The sequence below is a fragment of the Mytilus californianus genome, unplaced genomic scaffold (assembly GCF_021869535.1).
Source record: "Mytilus californianus isolate M0D057914Y unplaced genomic scaffold, xbMytCali1.0.p SCAF_7, whole genome shotgun sequence".
NCBI classification, from domain to species: Eukaryota; Metazoa; Mollusca; class Bivalvia; order Mytilida; family Mytilidae; genus Mytilus; species Mytilus californianus.
Genome location: NW_026262723.1, coordinates 55,230,293 through 55,251,823, shown reverse-complemented (window position 1 = coordinate 55,251,823; position 21,531 = coordinate 55,230,293). Strand labels below are relative to the sequence as shown.

The 21,531-nt window shown below is 31.7% G+C and overlaps 2 protein-coding genes and 1 long non-coding RNA gene across 3 annotated transcripts in view; all 3 read right to left on the bottom strand.

The window, feature by feature from the left end:
• Nucleotides 1-1,841, bottom strand: part of LOC127708470 (MAM and LDL-receptor class A domain-containing protein 1-like) — a 3,258-nt gene extending 1,417 nt beyond the window's left edge. Inside the window, exon 1 of the mRNA XM_052213337.1 lies at nt 1,537-1,841. Within this exon, the coding sequence (XP_052069297.1) occupies nt 1,537-1,771 (235 nt within the window). The 5' untranslated portion in view covers nt 1,772-1,841. The remainder of the gene's footprint in view (nt 1-1,536) is intronic.
• A 1,640-nt stretch (nt 1,842-3,481) lies between these two features.
• LOC127709451 (uncharacterized) lies at nt 3,482-10,880 on the bottom strand. The gene is made up of 3 exons (XR_007985682.1): nt 10,800-10,880; nt 8,954-9,205; nt 3,482-3,606 (listed from the first exon to the last, which is right to left on the bottom strand). It is a non-coding gene; the product is annotated as an uncharacterized LOC127709451 (long non-coding RNA).
• Nucleotides 10,881-15,665: 4,785 nt separating this feature from the next.
• Nucleotides 15,666-21,170, bottom strand: LOC127709447 (uncharacterized). Its single transcript, XM_052215002.1, has 2 exons — nt 21,133-21,170; nt 15,666-18,236 (listed from the first exon to the last, which is right to left on the bottom strand). Exon 2 carries the CDS (start codon nt 18,220-18,222, stop codon nt 17,320-17,322), a length of 903 nt encoding a protein of 300 aa, XP_052070962.1. The 5' UTR covers nt 18,223-18,236; nt 21,133-21,170; the 3' UTR covers nt 15,666-17,319.
• Between the last annotated feature and the right edge of the window lie 361 nt (nt 21,171-21,531).

Here is a 21,531-nt window from a genome sequence, read left to right as displayed (position 1 = left end):
TGTTTTCATCGAATAGGAATTGTTGAATATGTTTTTTTTTTTTTTAATCTTGCAACAGCTACATAACAACTAAAAGCTCTTAAGAGTCCGTGTCGCTCACCTAGGTCTATGTTCATCTTCCAAAATGGACACTCTCAAACCTTGTAGACTAACTGGAATATAATTCATGACTTAAATCTCTGTTTTGTTGATCTTGAACTGCTGATCATATTTTTTTTGTATACATTTTCTATTTCTATAGTTTTTGCCAAAAACACAAAAAAGACACATTGACATTCAAAAGCATTAACTCCTACAAAATGACATCAGACAATTTCAGCCGTATTTAACGTATTTGTAGATCTTGTCTTGCTGATCGTTTTTTCAATTTAAAATTTATATCTATATGTAATTATAGTTTTTCAAGATAAAAGGCAAAGACGCGAAAAGTAGGTAAAAATCGTCATCAGAGAGCAATAATTCCAAAAAGGAGTTTCGATTACAGACATGTTGACTTATTTGTAGATCTTGTCTTGCTGATTTTTTAAATTTGCTTTTTAACGTGTCTATCTATCTATTATAGGTTTCAGGTATAAGGTAAACAAGAACAAAATTGGTGGTCATTGAATAAAATAACTCCAAAAAAGGAGTTGACTGGCGATTTCTGCTATGTTGACTTATTTCTAGATCTTGTTATGCTGATCAATTTTGTTATTTAGGCAGAGTTTGTATCTGTCTATTATAGTTTGCTGGATAATAGGCAAAAACGCAAAAAAAGTTGGTAACAATCGTCATTAAAGGGCAAAAATTCCAAAAGGAAGTCGTCAGTACCATTTTTGTTCATTTTGCCTATTATCTTTAAAATGTAATAGATAGAGAAAAACTTAAAATGGGAAAAATTATCAGCAGGGCAAGATCTACAAATAAGTCAAACATTGCCGAAATTGTCAGTGACTGACAATTTCGGCAATGTTTGACTCTTGTGTAGATCTTGGTCTGCTGAACATTGACTGAAAATTTCGGCAATGTTTGACTTATTTGTAGATCTTGCCCCGCTGATCATTTTTGCCATTTTAAGTTTTCCACTATCTATGTACATTTTAAAGATAATAAACAAAAATGAACATAAACGGTAAAATTCGTCATTAAAGGCCAATAATTCCTATAATAAGTTGTCTGATAGTTTTGATGAAAACGGACAATTTTTATGTCTCAACATTTTGAACATTTAGGATTTTCTCTATTTATAGCAGTTTTCAAGATGATAGACAAAACTTGCATGTTACCCCTATATTCTATTTTAACCTATGTCGACTATGTCGGTTGCCAGGCGCGGTCATCGGAAACATTTTTTTTTAAACTAAATATGTGCTAAATAACCCAATGATGATTTGGCTAAGTTTGGTTAAATTTAACCCAATGGTTTCAGAGAAGAAGACTTTTGTAAAAAAAAAATGGACGACGGACGACGACGGGTAACGACTGATGCCAAGAGAAAATCTCACTTTGCCCTTTGGACAAGGTGATCTAAAAATGTAACAAAAGGACGAGACTAACCACTACAATTTCCTTGAAATATATCAATATCATCAAGTCCAATGTGCTCAGTCCATCGTTCAACAACTGTTCCACGAAAAACAATTCTGTAAGGCCCAGTACCTGGCAGATCAACAGTCTCTCGAATCCATCTTTCTTCTGTACTATAAGCATATTCTTTCAGTTGAGTACGTCTACCATTTTCATCTATTTGGTATAATTCAAGTTTTGAATCCTGTGAATCAACACTTTTCATGTTATACCAAAAAGATATACATTGTGTTCTGTTGGATACTATAAACCCAGTGGAAAGTTCAGCATATACTTTTCTGTTTCTATTGATCTCATTGCCCTCTATAAAGATGTAATAGCCTGAACCTAGATGACAACCAATTGAAGAGATCAACATCTTGAAGCATTTCCGCGATGACAAATAACAGGTTTGATATACTCAAACTGATTACATTTAAATAGAAATGTTGAAATTTCTAGCTTTATTAATCATTTCATTTTATTATCCGCCATGTTTTAGCTACAAAACGGTATTTACTAAATAATTGGGCTGGCAATGAAATCGTGAACTATTTCTAACTTGGTTAACGATAGATACACTTTTAAAATTATATTGCTGTACATATTCATCAAAAATGCGAATATTAGTTAGACATTATAATACCCTTCAAACAGCATTAACTATATTCTAGTTGCTAAATGTAAAGCACTTGATACAAGGTCTCTGGGAAAACTGTTTACTCTTTAATAAGACTGTGTTGAGAAAATAATAGTATCATTGATTCCAGGCAGAATTCAAAATACTTGTACGCTAATAACCAAAATGTAGATACACAAAAGTAGGGACTAAATGGCACGAGAAAACTTTGATTTCGAGGGCTGTTTATGTCCTCCTATCGTGCATCACACATAACCAATAGTTTGCCATTTGGTAAATCATATTTGCCAAAGGTTCATTCGACGTCAATAAAATCAGCAGGTGGTAAACTATTTTTTTTTCTAAGGCAGAATTTCAATTTGGATTTGATATCGCATGCAGCAGTCGCTATAATGAACCAAGCACTGCATATCAAAGAGACATTGAGTATGCATGCACACTGGGACCACAATATCGACTATTTGAAAATTGGAAAAGATCAAAACGCTTAATCTCATTTTCATGAAAAGCTAACTGCAGCAAAGGCTATGAAGGTACTACATAGCACGTATATAGACATTTCTTTAAAAGAAAAATCGTTTATGTTATCAAAATTTTTAGCAATTTACTGAATGCCTTCCTTGTTGAAGTTTTTGTCGAAGGTCGGTGGTTCTCTCTGGGCACTCACGCTACCTTTACCAATAAAAATGACCGCCAAGATATAGCAAATGGTGCTGAAAGTATCGTTAAAAACAAAATAGTCAATCAATCAATATGGTTGCAATGACCTAACAATGCTCCTGTCGTTAGAAATTCTACAACTGCACATCGCAGTTTCGACGGGAAAACCATGTTGGAAGACAAATATATAAATATTGAAGAAAAATAGTATTAACTAAATCATAAGCAAATCATTGTGCAACTATGTTTACTAATTAACATATGGAAACGCATGAAAATTGTAAGAAAAAAACCAACAAAACATCAAATAAATACATGCATGAATGTATTGCCTTATCATCTAGCTTATTATAACGTGTTCCATGATTCTGTGTTGATTGTTTCTTAAAGTCTCGATCGGTAAACACCAAAAACCGAAAATTAGTTAGAAGCTAAATATTTTTTGTCGATTATATGTTATGAATTCGTAATAAAACGTGCACAGACGACTTATAGTATATTATGCACGTATTGGCTCAATAATCTCCCTAACATTTTAATCACCTACGAATTTAATCATGCGATGTCTCACTTGGAAAAAAGAACAAACTTTTTACACTATGTATAAATATATATAGTTTCGTTCTGCAATTCCTCACCGGTTGTTTGATCTGTATTTGGACTGACTGCCCTTAATCTTGTCCAATTAAATGTACTGTTATCATTTCCTGGCAACCAGTTGCAGAAGTCCTGTTCAAAATTGCATGCATAACTTTCTGGTTCTAATGAGAAAATAAAAGTCAACAACACATAACAGAAATAATTCAATAAGAAATGAACAAGCAGTGTTACAAATACTACAGACTTACACAGTACTTGTATTGTCGAAAATAGGACTAAACATTGTACATGATACATTTGAATTTGGGAATGTTTCATATTTCAATAGCTATGTCTGCATGCGTGATATACTACCAAATTCAATTAGTTAAAATGGTTTTATCAACAGTCAGGGGCATTACTCAAACAATTAACTTTCAAATTTACCTATACAAGTTATTTTGATAACGAGGCTATTATAAATGCTACTTAATATTTAAGTATTATTTACATACTAGGTGTCCATTCATACATATTTAACTAGCACCAATCAAATTTTTTGATGCACTTAAATTTCATATCAACGCTTCTGGGTCAAAGATAGGTCTCTTGGGACTATTAAAAAATAGCATTTTCCTTGCAAATCTTGAGGGTAGACAGGTATACATAGATGGAAACCTGTGATGTAATTGAGACTTGAAGTTATTTATAAATTATAACCCCAAAAATTACAGATGTTCCTTATATAATTGTAACTTCTAATTATTCCAAAGATGTATACAAAATCTTATAGAAGTAATATTTTTGACATTATTGTTTAAGGTAACCTTTTATCTGTAAATTCCTTTCAAAATTAATTTTATGTGATAAAATGTAAAAATTCATAAAAACTTCATTAAACCAAATCATCTATTAAGATGTTGTCAAATCAAGGCCAAAAAGCAGTGTTTAGTATGTACAGTAAAATCAAGAATGATTATTATGATTATGAAACTTTATTGTCGTTGTTTGACACATACGTGTCATGTATTTTAAACTATGGTTGGGAACTGTGGCCGGGATCACACAAAGGAGAAGATATTGAAAAGGTGCATTTAATTTTTTTAAAACGAACCTTGAAAGTAAGGAAGTCTACAGTAAATGAAATGATTTACATTGAATTAGGGAAAATTTCCTATGTATATTGAAAGATATTGTAGAATAATGAAATACTGGTTTAAAATATTAATAAAAATAAGAAGATGTGGTTTGAGTGCCAATGAGCCAATTTTAACTCTCCATCCAAGTCATAATGTGTAAAAAGTAAACAAATATAGGTCAAAGTACGGCCTTCAACAAGGAGCCTTGGCTCACACTGAACAGCAAGTTCAGATAATTTTATATTAAAAAACATGTTATGATACCATGTTATAATCTATTTGTAAAAAGCCACACAATAGACTGAATTGGGCTATAAAATACGATATATGCTATATACACATGGTTTTAATTATATTTGATTCAACCAAGGTACATATTATGTACTAGATAAATTTCTCATTGAGTTTAAACAACGACTTACTGATCACTTTGTAAATGAAGCAATAACTTTTTTTGAAGAAACATCTAAATGTATTTTTTACAAATATATATACACATGGTTTACAGTTTTATTTAAGAAGAGCCGTCAATTACATAATGTATGTATCTAAACTATTAATATGTACATATAGAATACATGCACATTGTTTGCAGATTGAAACAGGAATGAAAGATATTGTACAATATGTAACGATAAATTAATTGAAGATGAGTGTCATTTTATTTAAATATGTAAGAAATATAAAGATATACGTAAAAGATATATAAAACAAAACTAATGGAGAAATCATTCAGCCGTTTAAAACTTATGCAGTTATTATCAGTACAAAATGTAAAAGAACTAAATAATTTAGGGAAATATTTGTTTGCTGCCGAAAAACTTCGTAATTCATAAATAGTGTGTGTCATGATCCGCTACTGTTATTAAACAATTGAATACCGATATTATTTGCTAGTAATTACTGTTTATATATTTATGTGTGTATTGAAATTTGATGTATATTTTGTTATATGCCTATAAGCTGTAATGTTTTTGGAAAATAAAGTATTATTAACATTTTGAAATAACTCTATTGAGCAATTTAAATATTAACATTACTTAAATGTATTGGTAATTAAAAATTATGACTTAAGTAACGCCCCTGACTGATCAATTATTATGGTCTGACGATTTCAAATATAAACTGGCCTCTCACAAATACTGACGATTTCAAATAATTACTGGCCTCTCACAAATACTGACGATTTGCACATTTTATTTTATTTTGAGACTTGATGAAACTAGTTAGAAGTGTTGCATATTTCTGATCATTCGTATTTGTTTTTGTTTCAGCAGGTATAGCTACTTTATTTATAGGTTCCTTTAGTAACATGCACATTTTGGCTCTGCTTTTGAAAATTATGTAAGTCTTTTATTTCCTTATTCAAGCAAGTAGTCAAACTGTTGGTAGTTGTACTTTGCAGGCTTGTTAATGCGTCGCAACAAAATGTCAGAAGTCATATTGGGTTTACCCTTGTCCTTCCGTCTGTCGGTCCGTCCCACAAAGGGTACATGGTTAGTCCGGTTAAGTCCTTCGACAGTTTTCAAGCCAAGCCTTTAATACTATGTATCGTGTGAGCACGTATACTTAAGGTGTCCATTTTGTCAGCATTTTGATTTTGTTTTAATTTTCAACAAATGTACATTTGTAGGGTTGTTGAACTTTGATTTTTTTTAGAAATACAAGAATTTCAGAGTACCTGGTTTTACCGGCTCCTTCGGTTTTCAGGGAAAACCTTTTAGATTATGTAGAGTGTTAGTACGTATATTAAACGGTGTTTATAGGATTTTTAGTTTCTTTAAATATTTCACAAAGGAACCTGCTTACTCCTCAAACAATTTTCAAACTATATCTTGAATATTATGTAGAGTGTCAGCACATATACTAAAGGTACATGTATCATTAGGATATTGTTTTTCCTTTCAATTTTTCCACAAAAATAAGGTAGTGGAACTTTTTTTAGTAATATAAAGCATACAAAGTACATAGTTTATCCGACTAACTCCTACTACGGTTTTCAAGCGTGAACTTGTATATTATGTAGAGTGTAAGTACATAAACTAAAGGTGTGCATGTTGTTAGAATTTTGATTTTATGTAAATTTTCCGCAAATGAAATATACATGAATTTGCCAACGGATTTAATAACAGTTAATATTTGGGGGCAACAACTGTTTCTGAAAAGACAAAAGACACAACAATGTCAAGTTGTCCTGTTACTATGGCCCGCCAGGGTACCATCAATTTCTAGTTTTTAAAATGTATGTGTATAACTGTTTTCACCTCTAGTTAAAATAGGCAAAAAAGGGGGAAGTTGTACGCATGCAAAACTGGTTCAACCCTACCACATTTCGTGCTTGTACCAAGACCAGCTATCTGAAACATGTGTCGTTTCTTGTTGTTTGTCATTGTTTCATCTGCTTTTTAATGAGTCGGGGGTCTTTGGTAAACGTCATCCATGTTACTGTCAAATGTGTTTGAAAAAAATGGTATCCTTTTTGTATTATTAAATAAAAAATAACTGACATTTCATAAAAGGAAAACATTTCGCAAATCTCCAATTGGAGTGTTCATTATCAATTCTCAATTTTATACAGAATGTGGATGGGTAAAACATGTTTGCGAGCACTCAACCCTTCCCCAACATAGAACAGTCGTGTAAAAGCTAACACAAGAAAGAAAAAACAACTGAAAAATTAGTTCGAAAGGGCTTGATTTATCAGATCGACAGGAACTACAATACAAACTCGCAAAACGGCAATAGACAAAAGACACACAGTTAGATTGAAGAGTACCCACAACTACTGTAAGCTAGTTGAAAGCCAATTACAACATTACTTATAATGAAGTCACATTTTATCCGACTGAAATATCCATCAGTACACATCAACTAGATTTAGTGTAACACATAAACTATTGAAGTAAAGTATTACCTTGTGCAATGCCAACATAAATATATTGACAAAATGTAGGACCGTAAGTGTTTATGTATAACAATGGTTTACTTTTATAAATTTTGACTTGGATGGAGAGTTGTCTCATTGGCACTCATACCACATCTTCTTATATCTACTAATTATAATAATGTTTTGATTTATAAATAACAAAATCAATGTCAGTATTGATAAAGACAATGTTCAAAAAGCGTATCGTATGACGTTAAACAAACATCAATCAATCTATCAATTAAAGAACATACCAAGGCATTAGATCGATAAAATTTAAGAATAGTTATTAAGTTTGAAGTTCAAACGATCAAGAACTTCTCATAACTCATATCTTAATCTATTGGCTCTATAAACAACATCACAGTACAAATTAGAACAATTTTATGATATCCCGTGCGTAATAAAGCCAAATTTCGAAACACAATCTATGATTATATGAAAGAATTTAGTAAAGGTTTTAAGTAGTTTGTGGTAACAAATTCCCTGACTTAATGATTTACTAGCTATACATAGATTACATGACTTTCATTAAAATTTTCAAACATGAGGTAACGGAGGCTGTAACTTACCCACAGTATCGTCGTTTTTTCGGTAAACTTTGGTTTTCGACCTTTACCATGAAGATAAGGCATGGCTAGCTTATGTTGTCAATATTCAATGCCTTAACGCATCTCCGAGTGGCTATATTATTCATTTATTTTTTAGAGATATGAACTGTGTATCACTAAGCATTGCAGGCAATATACAACACTTCTTATGTGATCCTTATTTGCAACGGTGTTCGACATAACATGATTATCTTTGAATTTAAATTGATTCAACGTTTTACGGACGCCATCGCAAGTTGATTGACCGTTATGGAGTATTTGTTCGCAGATGACGACAGATATGTTCAAAGTGTCGTTTCTACAATCCCGTCCCCTTTTCCTCGGACGTGACATTACCGAATTAGAATTATCATCGAGTTTGTATTTACATGAGCAGCACGACGAGTGGCACATGCAGAGCTGATTCTGTCTACCTTTCCGGATCACATTAGATCACCACAGAGTTTAGTGGGGATTCGTGTTGCTTAGTCTTTAGTTTTCTTTTTGTGTTATGTATACGGCTGCTTGTCTTTTGGTCGTTTTTCGTTTTATGCCATTACGTTGGCATTTTATTCATCGATTTCTGTTTGGATATTCCTATCTTCCGTATCTCTTTTTCAAAATTCAATCGAATTCTGTAATTATGTACGAAACAGTTGACACCTGACGTTCAACAAAATTTCAATAGCAAAATTATTATTTTTAAAATTAAAATAATAATAAACAACACGAGCGGCAAATTATTGCAAACAATAATGTAATGCTTTAAAATCGAAGTACGATGAATATGAGTTTAACTTGCATTTGAAATTACTTCTTAATATTTACTCATAAGAAAATTGTAAGATCTTAACAACTTGAAAATAAAATGTACCTTTGCAACCATAAACAAAATTAAAATGTCGCTTTCCCATCAGGCAAGGAGATGTAAGGTTAAAATCTAGAAGACAGGACGTAGAATCATTACATCTGCTGTTTATCAATGCATGGTCACTGTCTTCTAAAACACAAGTACTACTGTTGCATTTCCCATCCTCCGCATATACATTGTTAATTGATATAGTTGAAGTTGGCTTGCATGTTATGCTCTGAACAGGCTTATCGCTTAGTCGAAACCTTTTATAATCTGTATGTAAAAAGTACTGTAAATTTACAATTTGTATTATGACAGAATATATCTAAGGGAACTAACTTTGAAGAAATAAGTATTTTGATCAAGCAGAATTGAGAGCTTTTGCCGTTAACTATAATTTTAAGTTCTTAAAAGTGTTTCGCGATTTGGATGAAAAAAACTTAAAATAATTTGATGCTTGCGTGGTACGAAAAAAATAGAAGTTGATTGATATCCTGAGTGTCTACCATGGGCAGTGTAGTTTGTTTTGAAAATTTAATTTGAATAATAAAGGAGCAAATGTCACTCCCCTCATTTTCCAAAGGTAATGAAACAAGATTGGTCCAAAAGAAAAGCACGAATTTCCAAACAACAAGATGCAAAACCAATCTTTCCAATACAGGAACAAGACCAATACCGGGTCTGGACCTGAATCGTTGCATGCAATGAATTGAGGTAACATGTTTAACAGAACAGAACTAATCATTCCAAGACGAAATATTAAAATCATTCACTTCAAGTGGAGCCAAGAAAAGTTTGACGAAAATTTCATTGTACAAAAGAGTGTTGGAAAGATTCAAACTATCGGCAAACAAGAAATGGCTACACGGCAGATGTAAACATTGCTTACTCGCTACAGCTCAACATTATCAAGCTGCAGATTAAATATTAAATTATTCCCTTTCATTGAAGCCGAGAAAACTTTAACGAACATTTTCCTTGTACAATGAGTGTCAAAAAATTGTCAACTGTCCTCAAACAGGAAGTGGCTACACGACATATGTAGAAATTCCTTACTCACTACAACTCAACACTATTATGCTACAGATCAAATATTAAATCCCTTCCTTTCATTGAAGCTACGAAAACTTTGACGAACGTTTTCTGTCGGACGGATTGACGGAGTAGACCGGTTACTAGACTTGCTTCCGCCTTCGCGACGCAGGCTAAAAGGCCCAAATTCTACTATCATAGACGAGCAATATGTTTCTGGTATATGCGTCCGTCCGTTTGTTCGTTTATCTGTCTAGTATCAGGTTGAAGTTTGTGGTCAAAGAAGTTCACATCAAATTGTGTTAACATCAACGTGCAACCTAGCACACATGTTCAATATCATGTTCACTATTAAAATTATATGTCAAATTATGTTTTTGATTTCAATTTCACGGTTCACCGAAGGCAGCAATTTAGCACGAGCGACATTGACAAATATCATACATGAAGTTTAAGAGTTATTGATGAGAAAGGTAGCGATTTATGAATTAATATTTGATAAGAGTACAATTTATATATTCATCAGTCTAGCTTTTGTAGTCGTTTTTTTTCTCAACCTGAGACTGAAACTTAGATGAATGGTCCAGAAAATTTGAGTTCTATCAATGCATCGTATATTTGAGAATCTGTTTTGCACTCGAGACAGCTTAATTTTTCTAATAAAAAGCGCACTGTGATGGTTTCAGGGCGATTTAAATATTGGAAAGCTAGTCTTCAGAAATACTATCGTAGCACTTGCTGATCTACTCTAAAATGGCTGCACGGCAATTCGAAAAAAAGTAAAGTCGTATAATATAGTAATACTATTATATAAACGTTGAATTGTTTGACTAACCTGCTATTGTGACTATTATCATAGTACTTATTCCTAGATTAAAAATTAAACTCCACCACATGTTTTAGCTGAGTGTATTTACTTCTAGTGAACTTTACTACAAGGAAGAATTTGATAAATGAATAAGACCATTAACTTCCATAAACCATCTTTTGTAACACAATGATAATGACAATCAACAGGAAGATATATTTACAAAAAGTTTTGTATTTACAAAGAAAAACAAACAAATCTGTAGCCATCAAGGTAACTTTTAAATAATTGGCAGTTTGTGATCAAAACTGTATACTAAATATTGTATTTTTTTCTTTCGAAACATTAAACTAGACTGAAGTAATAAATCAAATTTTGTATAAACACGTTTTAAAGAAATATAAGTGTTATACAAAGCAATGTTATATCCTTGATCCTAGTCAAATCCACGGTGTCCAGATTAAAGAGACAGACGATACTAGTGGTCAGTTAAACTGCAAAAGTGAATGGGAAACTGAAAATGCCATGCAAAAAAAAATAATTAAAAAACCCAATGAAATAGGCTAAACGACAAACAAGTCCATAAACATTTTCATATAAAACTAACTATATTGTGATTCATTTAGCGGAAACGATCGGGTAAAAATAATAAATATAAATGCTAAATAACTATTTCTCAAAAAAGCAAAATTATAGAATGATATTTTACATCAAAATCAAAATCACATTAGAATATTCCATATATTATATTTTCTATACAAAGTTACTAATTTTTGTTGATGTCCGATTTTTTATTTTACAAAAAACATTTAAAATTGGAATCATTGTTTTCAAAATCTGTAGCGTTGAAGAATATTTGAGTTTTGAAACTATGACACTGAGATCGAAAGTCATGTAAGCATACCATAGATTCTTTATAAATACACATACCTGTAAGTGTGATATAAGCAGTTTAGATTAAAGCACTGTAGAATATGCAAGTCAGGAAACATTTAGTAGTTTTCATTTTAGTAGAAATAATTTTTAATCACTATGTAAAAACATCATTTTAAATTCTTTTCAATTTTGAATGCAAAACTGAGGAAACATTTTGTCAGTGATACATCATCACAAGCACAATACCACCATCTGGAGGTAGCGGCACAGTTTCCCTTCGGACATGTATCATAGTCACTTTCTGAACTCGATAAAGCATGTCTATTGTGCTTAGAGAGAGAATCACCAACACCGAAAATTAGAGTACAATCAAATTCGAAAAAAATTGCCTTAACATGTGTATTTTTTTCCTATATGGAAAAGAAAGTAGAATTTATCCCATGATTCATAACACACCAGGGCAATGTCTTTCTGTCTTATATTTCCATCATTTGCTAGAATCACAGTATGACAGCTTCATGTGGTTACTTTGATGTTCGAGCGACATTATGGAGTAGTTCGTAACTTGTGACCAATCTTTAAATGCATGAAGAGTGTTTTCCAGGCTGATATCTATTTGAAATTAAGCAAAATAAATGGAACTCATTATTACAGAACGTAAAAATGGACAAGAGATTATATTTGAACTGTTTACTTATGTTTCTATAGCATTTGCAAGTTTTAAAATAGGCGTATAATTTTCGACTGTTTCCACCTTATATGCATTTTTATACTCAAGTTATAGTATGGAGCTTATAAACAATTCTTTTTAATTATTGGATTGATGAAATGTACTAAAAAGGAAAAAGTCGAAAACTACAATACGTTCCCGAACACACCCTTTTTTTTTTACTAAAACTCTTTGACTACAGGCTTTACTTGTGGATCTTAAGAATGCATCAGTCAATTTTTAAAAGAATGTGTGTGTTAGGGGTATCTTGAACTGGATAATTAGTCTTCAACATATCAAAATAATAAGACTACTTTTGGCGACATCTGAAAATATAATTTTTTAAGCGTTTTGTTTTACTTTCGGAAGCTCCCATGACGACAAATCAAACAATAATCTAAATGCGACAGAAGGCCTAAAGGATGTTCGATACTCTTGTTATTTACTTTTTGTCAGGTATTCAAAATCGTCTAGTTTTATCCATGTAGTGCCAATAAAAATGTTGCCCGCTAACCCCAAGTTCTCTTTTCCTAATGTTTTCTTACATATTATTTAAACATCAATGTTTGACAATCTTATATAATCTTTATTATTTTTCATAGTTTTTGAAAGAAAAAGGGTGTCAATATTAAATGTATGAAAAATCTAGAGAGAATCATTTCCCGTCAAATTTTTAAACGATTATTTCACAAAATAAGGACACGGACCTCTCTTTTTTTCTGCTTTTTAAGTTCCTGTATTGATATACTATCAATCTATAACAGTCTTTAAAAGCAGATTATTTCAAAACAGAAGAACGAACATCCTTAACGTACATTTAAAAGATAGCTAGTAGATAGATAGTTGTCATTTATGTCGTGTAAAAAAGAAAACAGCACTTCATAAATTTCATGCATCCGAAGCGCTTTTCTGGATTTACCTTCATCAGTAACGTTCAAAACCAAATACTCGAAAGCCAAGGATGTAAATGAACCGACACAGTTGTAGAGTATTATGACCAAAATGTTTCGTAAGGATCATAATGATGCCATGTGGTAGGATTTATTGATTTTTCAAGAGCCTAATTGACAGCGTTATCCATTGTAGGCTTCACTGGCTTCCATTTTCATGATTGAACAAAAGTAGTAGGTTTGATGGGGAGATGATTTTAACTAAGTAGAATACTGTTTTTACACCAAATCTTATAGGTTTTGAGAAAAAATATGTAATTATTTGAATTAATTTGGCATGAGAAAAAAAAAAAACTATATAATTGATGCGTTTAAAGAACTTTTCTAGATTTATCTTTCTATTAAGAATACTACAAACAAATAATTTGAAAACTAGGATATATAAATAATTGCGAAGCAATAATCCAAAGTAAACTAAAAAGAATATCCCAATATATCAAAGATCATCTGTGCCTGCTGGTGGTAGAATTGTAAGTGTTCAATGATTTCTTAGCAATATAATAATTTATCAACGAAAAACTTTCAGAAATGTAAATTAAATATTATAACAGTGACGAAGAGATATGATTTGTAAAAGAAACAAACCTCAAGTTTCAAATTCATAAATAAATGCCAACGTATGGCTTTCTAACATTTAACTGATATCGTATAGGACGCTATAAATGTCTAGGAAACATTTGTATAAAAATTTTAAAAAAAATATCGACAAAATAAAGAAGGAAATTCTTTAGAAAAACCACAATTTCATTGGACATAAAGCTTTGTTTTGTCTTTCAGATAATGAACAAATCAAATAATTCATCATCACCGTTTAATGATTTATTGATGTTTGCTTTACGCCGCCTCAGCAACACTGAAGTAATGTTCATGTATGCAGCGCTGAATAACATTTTGATTTCATGTGTACATGTATGTTTACAGACATATAAAAATATCAAGTATGTCTTAGTATATATAATTAGACTGTTAATTTTTGGAATTCAAGTTTTAACAACTTCTGGAATAACCAAGAGAAGAAGTTCAGGTTTGAAGGAACATTTTTTTAAACTTGTGCGAATTCCATGAACTATGATCTGTCATCATATGAGACGATGTGGATGAGGTTTACAGAATAGAGAATAATTTGGAAATAGCGCCCAATAAGGGGCAAACAAATTAAATATAGATAACCAGAGACAAAAATGATAAAGAATAGAAAATAATGGGCAAAATAAATGAAAAAAATGGAACAAACTGGTCTAAAAATAAAGAATTAAGACATGAAGGCCCCCTCCTCTAATCCAGACCCTCAAATTAAGCAAGGACTGATTCGTTTCCTAATCAAATCATCACTTTGATACTCTGTTCATGTTCTTATTATTGCCAATCGTAAGTGCATTTAACGTGTATACTTTTACATGTTTTCTGTTGAACTATGATTTTCATATCAAAGGAGTATATTCATTAAGGTCCTGTATGTCTCGCAAATATTCAATTTGTATTCATATCAGTATTTATAACTACATAATTATATAATTACAGAGTTGTTAATAGCTCTTAGTTACATTTTAGAGATGGACTGATGGAATGTTTACAAAGAATATGAAAAAGAGAGACAAATGATACCAAAGGGATATTCAAACTCATAAGTCGAAAAGAAACTGATAATGCTTTTAAAAAAAAACATGCAAAACCCTCAAAAGACAAACAATACACACACACACACCCAACATAGAAAACTTATGCCAACATAATGTTGAATATTTACTAAAAAAAAGATTCATAGTAAAGAAAATAATTCAATTTTGCATTTTTTAACAATAATGTTTAAAGCTTCGTCAGTGGCATCATCGGAAACCGTTTCGAATATTACATGTCATACAAAAAAAATAATATCAAAACTGAATTGTAATTTTTTGTCCATGACTTTTTGTCTGTAACTTTTTGTCCTATGACTTTCTGTCCTACTTTCGATTTTTGGTGGGGTTCGTTTTTGCCACGGCATTGTTATTGTTTTTCGACTAATGAGTTCAAATGTCCATTTGGTATCTTTCGCTTCTCTTTTTCTGCAGTCGGTTTACCATGTTTACGTACTTACTGTATAAAATATAGTCAAAACCAATTTTGGAATATTTCTTTTCAAACTTGAGTCTGTGGATGGTCATCTTTTTAAATGCTTTGATCGGCTAAGGCAACAGCCATCCTTGTGGTCACATGGTGCTGGTGAAAATAATGAGTAAAACTGGACATAAGTTTATAGATCTTTATTCACGAAAGCGCCAGTAAATTTCAAATGAAACTCGCATTCATAATTACAAATACAATATTATGAATGCAAATAAAGGTAGAAAAACGTTTAGACAAATCACCAATGCTATATGTATAATATATAATATTAATTTATGAAAACAGTAGGGAAAATGTTGCATCTACAAAATCTGTATTTCAACTATCTTCCAAACAATAAAATATAAAACATTTTAAGACATCCTAAACAACATAGCTTACACCAAAGTATTCGTTGATAAAATACATTTTCCTATATAATAATTGCAAAGGGAATAAAATATCAAATAATTGATTGGTTGTGCTTGCCTGATGTCAAATAGCATATTCAGGATGAAAACCTCGATTAAAAATATAATTAATGAGATTGGAAACATTAAGAAGATTATGAAATGAAATGCACTTATGTCTTAATAATTAATTAGCTCTTAGGATTCACCAAATTTGTCAAGTTTTATTTTCACTATGTGAAGAATGATTTATTATTTAGAAGATGCGTCGCTCTCCTTTAACTCATATACGAAGAGGATAATAGTGTTAAGGACTAGTTTATCATATTTCCATATACGAAAAATAATTTTCATTTGTTACGAAAAAAAATGGAAATGCAAAACAAACGTAGTATTTGAAAATCAAAGTTAAAGAGTTTTTAAAAATAATGTATTGTATGTTTGAAAATTCTCAGGAAGAAATACAATATACTTAAAATAACAAAATAAACTTGTATCTAAAAACGTTAAATATGCTACAAATCTAAAACTGTCACATATATAAAATTAAATCATACTCTATTTCAACAACAAATTTAATAGTAAAAACCACATGTTAATGTGAAATATTACTCCGACAAAAATTACGGCACAACAAATAACCATCATCACATCGGTGTGACTCTGAATCCCTTTTCAAAATGTGATAACATAATGAGTTTTTTTTATGTGTTAAGCGAGCTCACCCCTCCATACGTTAGACGTTAGATGTTCCATATGTTTTTGTTTGCTGGTTATTTGCTTTATATAGACTCTTATATATATATAAATATGTACAACCAAGTCTAAATTGAACCCAATATGTATATATTCCTATCACACTGACATGGTATCTCCCAATTGATACGATATTCCCGGGCTTGTATTTCCTATCATGATTTCCTTGATAGAGGATTGCTGCTCACAAGGAAGCTATTAAACCAAGAGTTCCAAATGGTGAAGTTGAGATCATCCCTTCGTAAATTTTACGGACGCCATCACGAGTTGGTTGACCGTTATGGAATAACCGTTTCATAGATGATATCGGATATGTTCCTTATGTCGTAACTACAATACCCTTCCCTTTTCACGAATGTGACCTACCGAATTAGACTATTAACCGGATTTGTAATAACATAAGCAACACGACGGGTGCCACATGTGGTGCAGGATCTGCTTACCCTTCCGGAGCACCTGAGATCACCCCCAGTTTTTGATGGGGTTCGTGTTGCTTAGTCTTTAGTTTTCTATGTTGTGCCATCTGTACTATTATTTGTCTGTTTGTCTTTTTATTTTTGGCCATGGCGTTGTCAGTTTGTTTTCGATCTGTGAGTTTGACTGTCCCTCTGGTATCTTTAGTCCCTCTTTTGCATCAATATTCGTTTCATTTTGAATTATTTGACATACAAACCCTTACATTATGTTGAAAGACTTCAAGCAGTAATGCATATATAAGAAATATATATTCAATAACCAACTCCGTGTTTTGCCTGATCACGTTATTGTGGGGACCCTAAAGACGCATACACATGTTTATGCGATTCTTGAGGGTTAGTAAGCGATTCATATTGAGATAGCTCCTGTTCCTTCGATACATGTGATGCATGTTCTGTAGATTCATAGGTATTTTTATCAAATTCCCGTTGTTTTGTTAATGATTCATATTGATTGGTGTGGATTGAGTCTGATTCATAAACATGTTCAACTGAGTTTCGATTAGTTGATAATGATTCGTATTTGTTGCAAATGATATCTTCCTGTTTAATTGAAGTTTTAATGTCTTGTGGTAATGCATGTTCCGTAGATTCATAGGTATGTATATCCGATTCCCGTTGTTTTGTTAATGACTGATATTGATTGGTGTGGCTTGAGTCTGATTCATAAGTATGTTCAACTGAGTTTCGATTGGTTGATAATGATTCGTATTTGTTGCAAATGATATCTTCCTGTTTAATTGAAGTTTTAATGTCCTGTGGTAATGCATGTTCTGTAGATTCAGAGGTATGTTTATCTAATTCCCGTTGTATTGTTAATGATTCATATTGATCGGAGTGGATTGAGTCTGATTCATAAGTATGTTCAACTGAGTTTCGATTAGTTGATAATGATTCGTATTTGTTGCAAATGATATCTTCCTGTTTAGTTGAAGTTTTAATGTTTTGTGCTAGACGTTGTGTTGTATGAGTTTCATTCATGTTCTCATTCATCTTAAGAATACTAATATCTGTCATTTCATTATAGTTTATTACGTTGTAGTCCGATGAATCCGTCTTCTCTGTTGCAGTTGTATTCTGTTGAGCGTGACAGGGTTTCAAATTTTTGGATCTCTTCTTCCTGTTGAAAACAATTACGATGATCACTAAAGCAGCAACTGTTATGAAAACCAGTGTAGATACGAGCATTACTGGGATACCAGCTGCAAAATAATAAACAATCCTAAATCAAACAGCAAGAGCATTGAACTTGTCATTTTTAGGGAAGTATGGCCATAATGCATTCATGGAAACTGTATTTGCCTGTATACATTTTTAGGTAAGAAAAAAATAATTATAGTTTCATTGTGCTTCAATTTTGAAATACCTGATTGACTTCATACTTTTATGTCTTGCTCTTTTTCAAATGTGTGGTCATACTATTATTTATAAATTTAAAGTGTTCTCGCTAAACCTTAAACTTTAAAATCCCCAAAAACATAATTGATGTAGCCTAATTCGGTAATGATAAACTAATAAACATTATGAATTCAACAGTAAAAAATACCCGTTTTGTTGTGCACACCTCTCACACCCTATGGTTATAGTTAGTTTATGACCGTCAGTTAAAATGAAAAAAGTAAAATCACAAAAATACCGAACTCCGAGGAAAATTCAAAAACGGAAAGTCCCTAATCAAATCTAAAGCTCAAACACATCAAACGAATGAAAAACAGCTGTCATATTCCTGACTTGGTACAGGCATTTTCTTATGTAGAAAATGGAGGATTAAACCTGGTTTTATAGCTAGCGAAACCTCTCACATTTTTATGACAGTTGCATAAAATGCCATTGTATTGACAATGACATAATATGTAAAAATGTCAAAATAGGAGTACAACAGTCGACATTGTGTTATAATCTTAATCACTATGAAAACAAACACATATGTAACAAAGAAACACAAAAAGGCATATAGACAAAGCACATACATGTAAGCAAAAATGAAAGACAAGAATACAAAAATTTACCATAGCACAATAACACAATGAAGGGATGTATAAGTACTGAGCCACGTCAAATGAATAACACCAAAAATAGACTAAACAGTAAAAGTAATATTTCAAAAATACAAATAAAAGAATACTATAACACGTTATTAAGATGATAAAAAGCGTCAGTACCCAGAATCTATACTTCAAGACCATCGTGTATTATTTGTGAAGTTGATGCGGAATATTTATCAACAAGGTCTTAGTACCTTCCGATGAACTTTTTTTATAGAAAAGGGACGAGACGTTCTTTAACATACCCCTGGTTCATCAACTTTCTGCTCAGACACTTGTGACGTTTTACAAAGTCTGAGTAGCAGCTGCAAGCTCTTGAATACCGAATAAGTTGGGAAATGTAAATCCCATATGCAGGTGAAGTTGGTATATTGCTACTAAGGTGGGGGAAATTGATAATATCAAAATTAAAATTGTCTCGTTTGTCATAGATTCTGACATCTGACAAGAGAAGTAACTTTGCTCATGAAACAGCTTAAATAATTATAAAATAACTAATCCAAGAATGTAAATATACAATATTATTAAATGAGTGAACAGCTCATTAATTTAGGAATTTGCGTCACGAGTGGAATATTTTTCGATATCTGGATTTTTAAGAAGTTTGTTTTATTATTACATTTACCAAGAACTATTTTGATGGAAATAAGATAGAAAAGAAAGAAAAAGGACTATATCTTTTGTCTATGCATTCTCAAATTGATTTGATATTATGTTATAGACAATGTCTTGACAACAACCAATGTGAGATGTGAATTTATTTCACATGTGAATCGTCGTATTTCATTGCAGCCAATGTAATAATAAAATGATTCAGTTGTTGGTATTATCAGTACAGTAGTCAGTATTTTGGTACTGACATGATTTATAACAACCCTTTCTAAAATTGTCCTTCAATAAAACTAAGGTTTCAACTCCATTACGTAACGTTGATCTTAGATTAATTGGGGTATTATTTGTAGTTGTTTTGGGTCATAAAGCTCTGCAATTGTTTCAGTTCTTATACATCCTTGGTTTTCAAGTATTCGCAAAATAATTAATAAGCCTAAAACAAATGTATGTTTTCACCACAATGGTTGACTGGGGCACGATATATTGTCAACCGTTGGGCAGCTTCCTACCTGCAATTAAATCGTTGCCAAAGTTATGCGTCCGTTTGAGTGTACGTGATGTATAAAATCGCAGTCAAGTTCGGACAGATAAAGAACGTTAAATCCGTTGTTTTTTGTAGATATAGTGCTTAGTTCTGTGCAAGTTAAGAATCCTTCCTCATTGATTCGACCATAGGTGGCCTGTTAATATCCAATATACCATCATTTTCAAGTAGCATTCAAAATTCCCGCCAATCATCGATATCTCGGTCGACCCACTTTTAACATGTTTTAAGGACCCACATATTGTATCTACTCTATCATTTTTTCTCGTCGTGAACGCATGAAATATTTGTTACTGGACATAGGGCAGATAATACGTGCCCTTGTATTTTTTTTTTCTTCATTATACGAAATAAATGTTCGTTACAGATTTATGATTTGTAAATTGTCTACTGCCGGAAACCGTGTGTTAACCATGTTAACCGTTCATTTTAAGGTTGCAGCTGTATTGCTGGACTGGTGTATCATTGAAGAAATATCTAAAATATTTAGGATTTGGCAAAATATAGATACATAAATTTTAGCTCCAAGTACCACTTATTGTTTTATTATTGATATGTTACACACCCTAATGCATTATACTCGTAATTTTTCCCTTTATTATCGTGTCCCGTTGATAATGGTTTTTAACCTTGAAACAACAAAAAGTGTGTTTTCCATTGTCATAATATTGGAACAGTTTAATGCTAAAAAAATAGGACTTGCTTGAACGTTACTGAATATGTTTGTCAAAGACAATTACAGTTATCCCATTATCCGTACGTAAGTCTGACATTTGATTGGTTGATAACTAAAGATTATTGTTTAAATCCTTCTGATTTTATGGTACATGATTTCAATAATTTGAAAACATAAAGTTCTAGTGAATTATAACTGATTTGATTAACACATTTTCTTACCAGACTTTTGGTTTGATCTGGGAACTATCGTGGATGTTTCAGCTAAAAGAAGATTTGTTTTTACTTTGAAACAAGCCTCGTGAAGATGAAACCAAAGACAATCTTCAACATGCTTAAAAGCATTAACCCTTAAATCTATACACGTATTTGATCAATGACTTATACTAAGCACCATTAGTGTGACTTTAATTTTTTCGCCATTTATTAGGCTGGTGTTTGATTTCTAAATGAATAATAGTAAGTTACAGATAAATTTCATTTTTCTGTTGGTGACATACTTTTATCGGAATAACGGCCCGTGGACGATGGTGAAAATTTTACTCAACGTTTTTGTCCATTTTTTTAAGAACTGCATTTTGATTCATTATCGTACAAGTATTTTGAATTTTGCCTGGAATC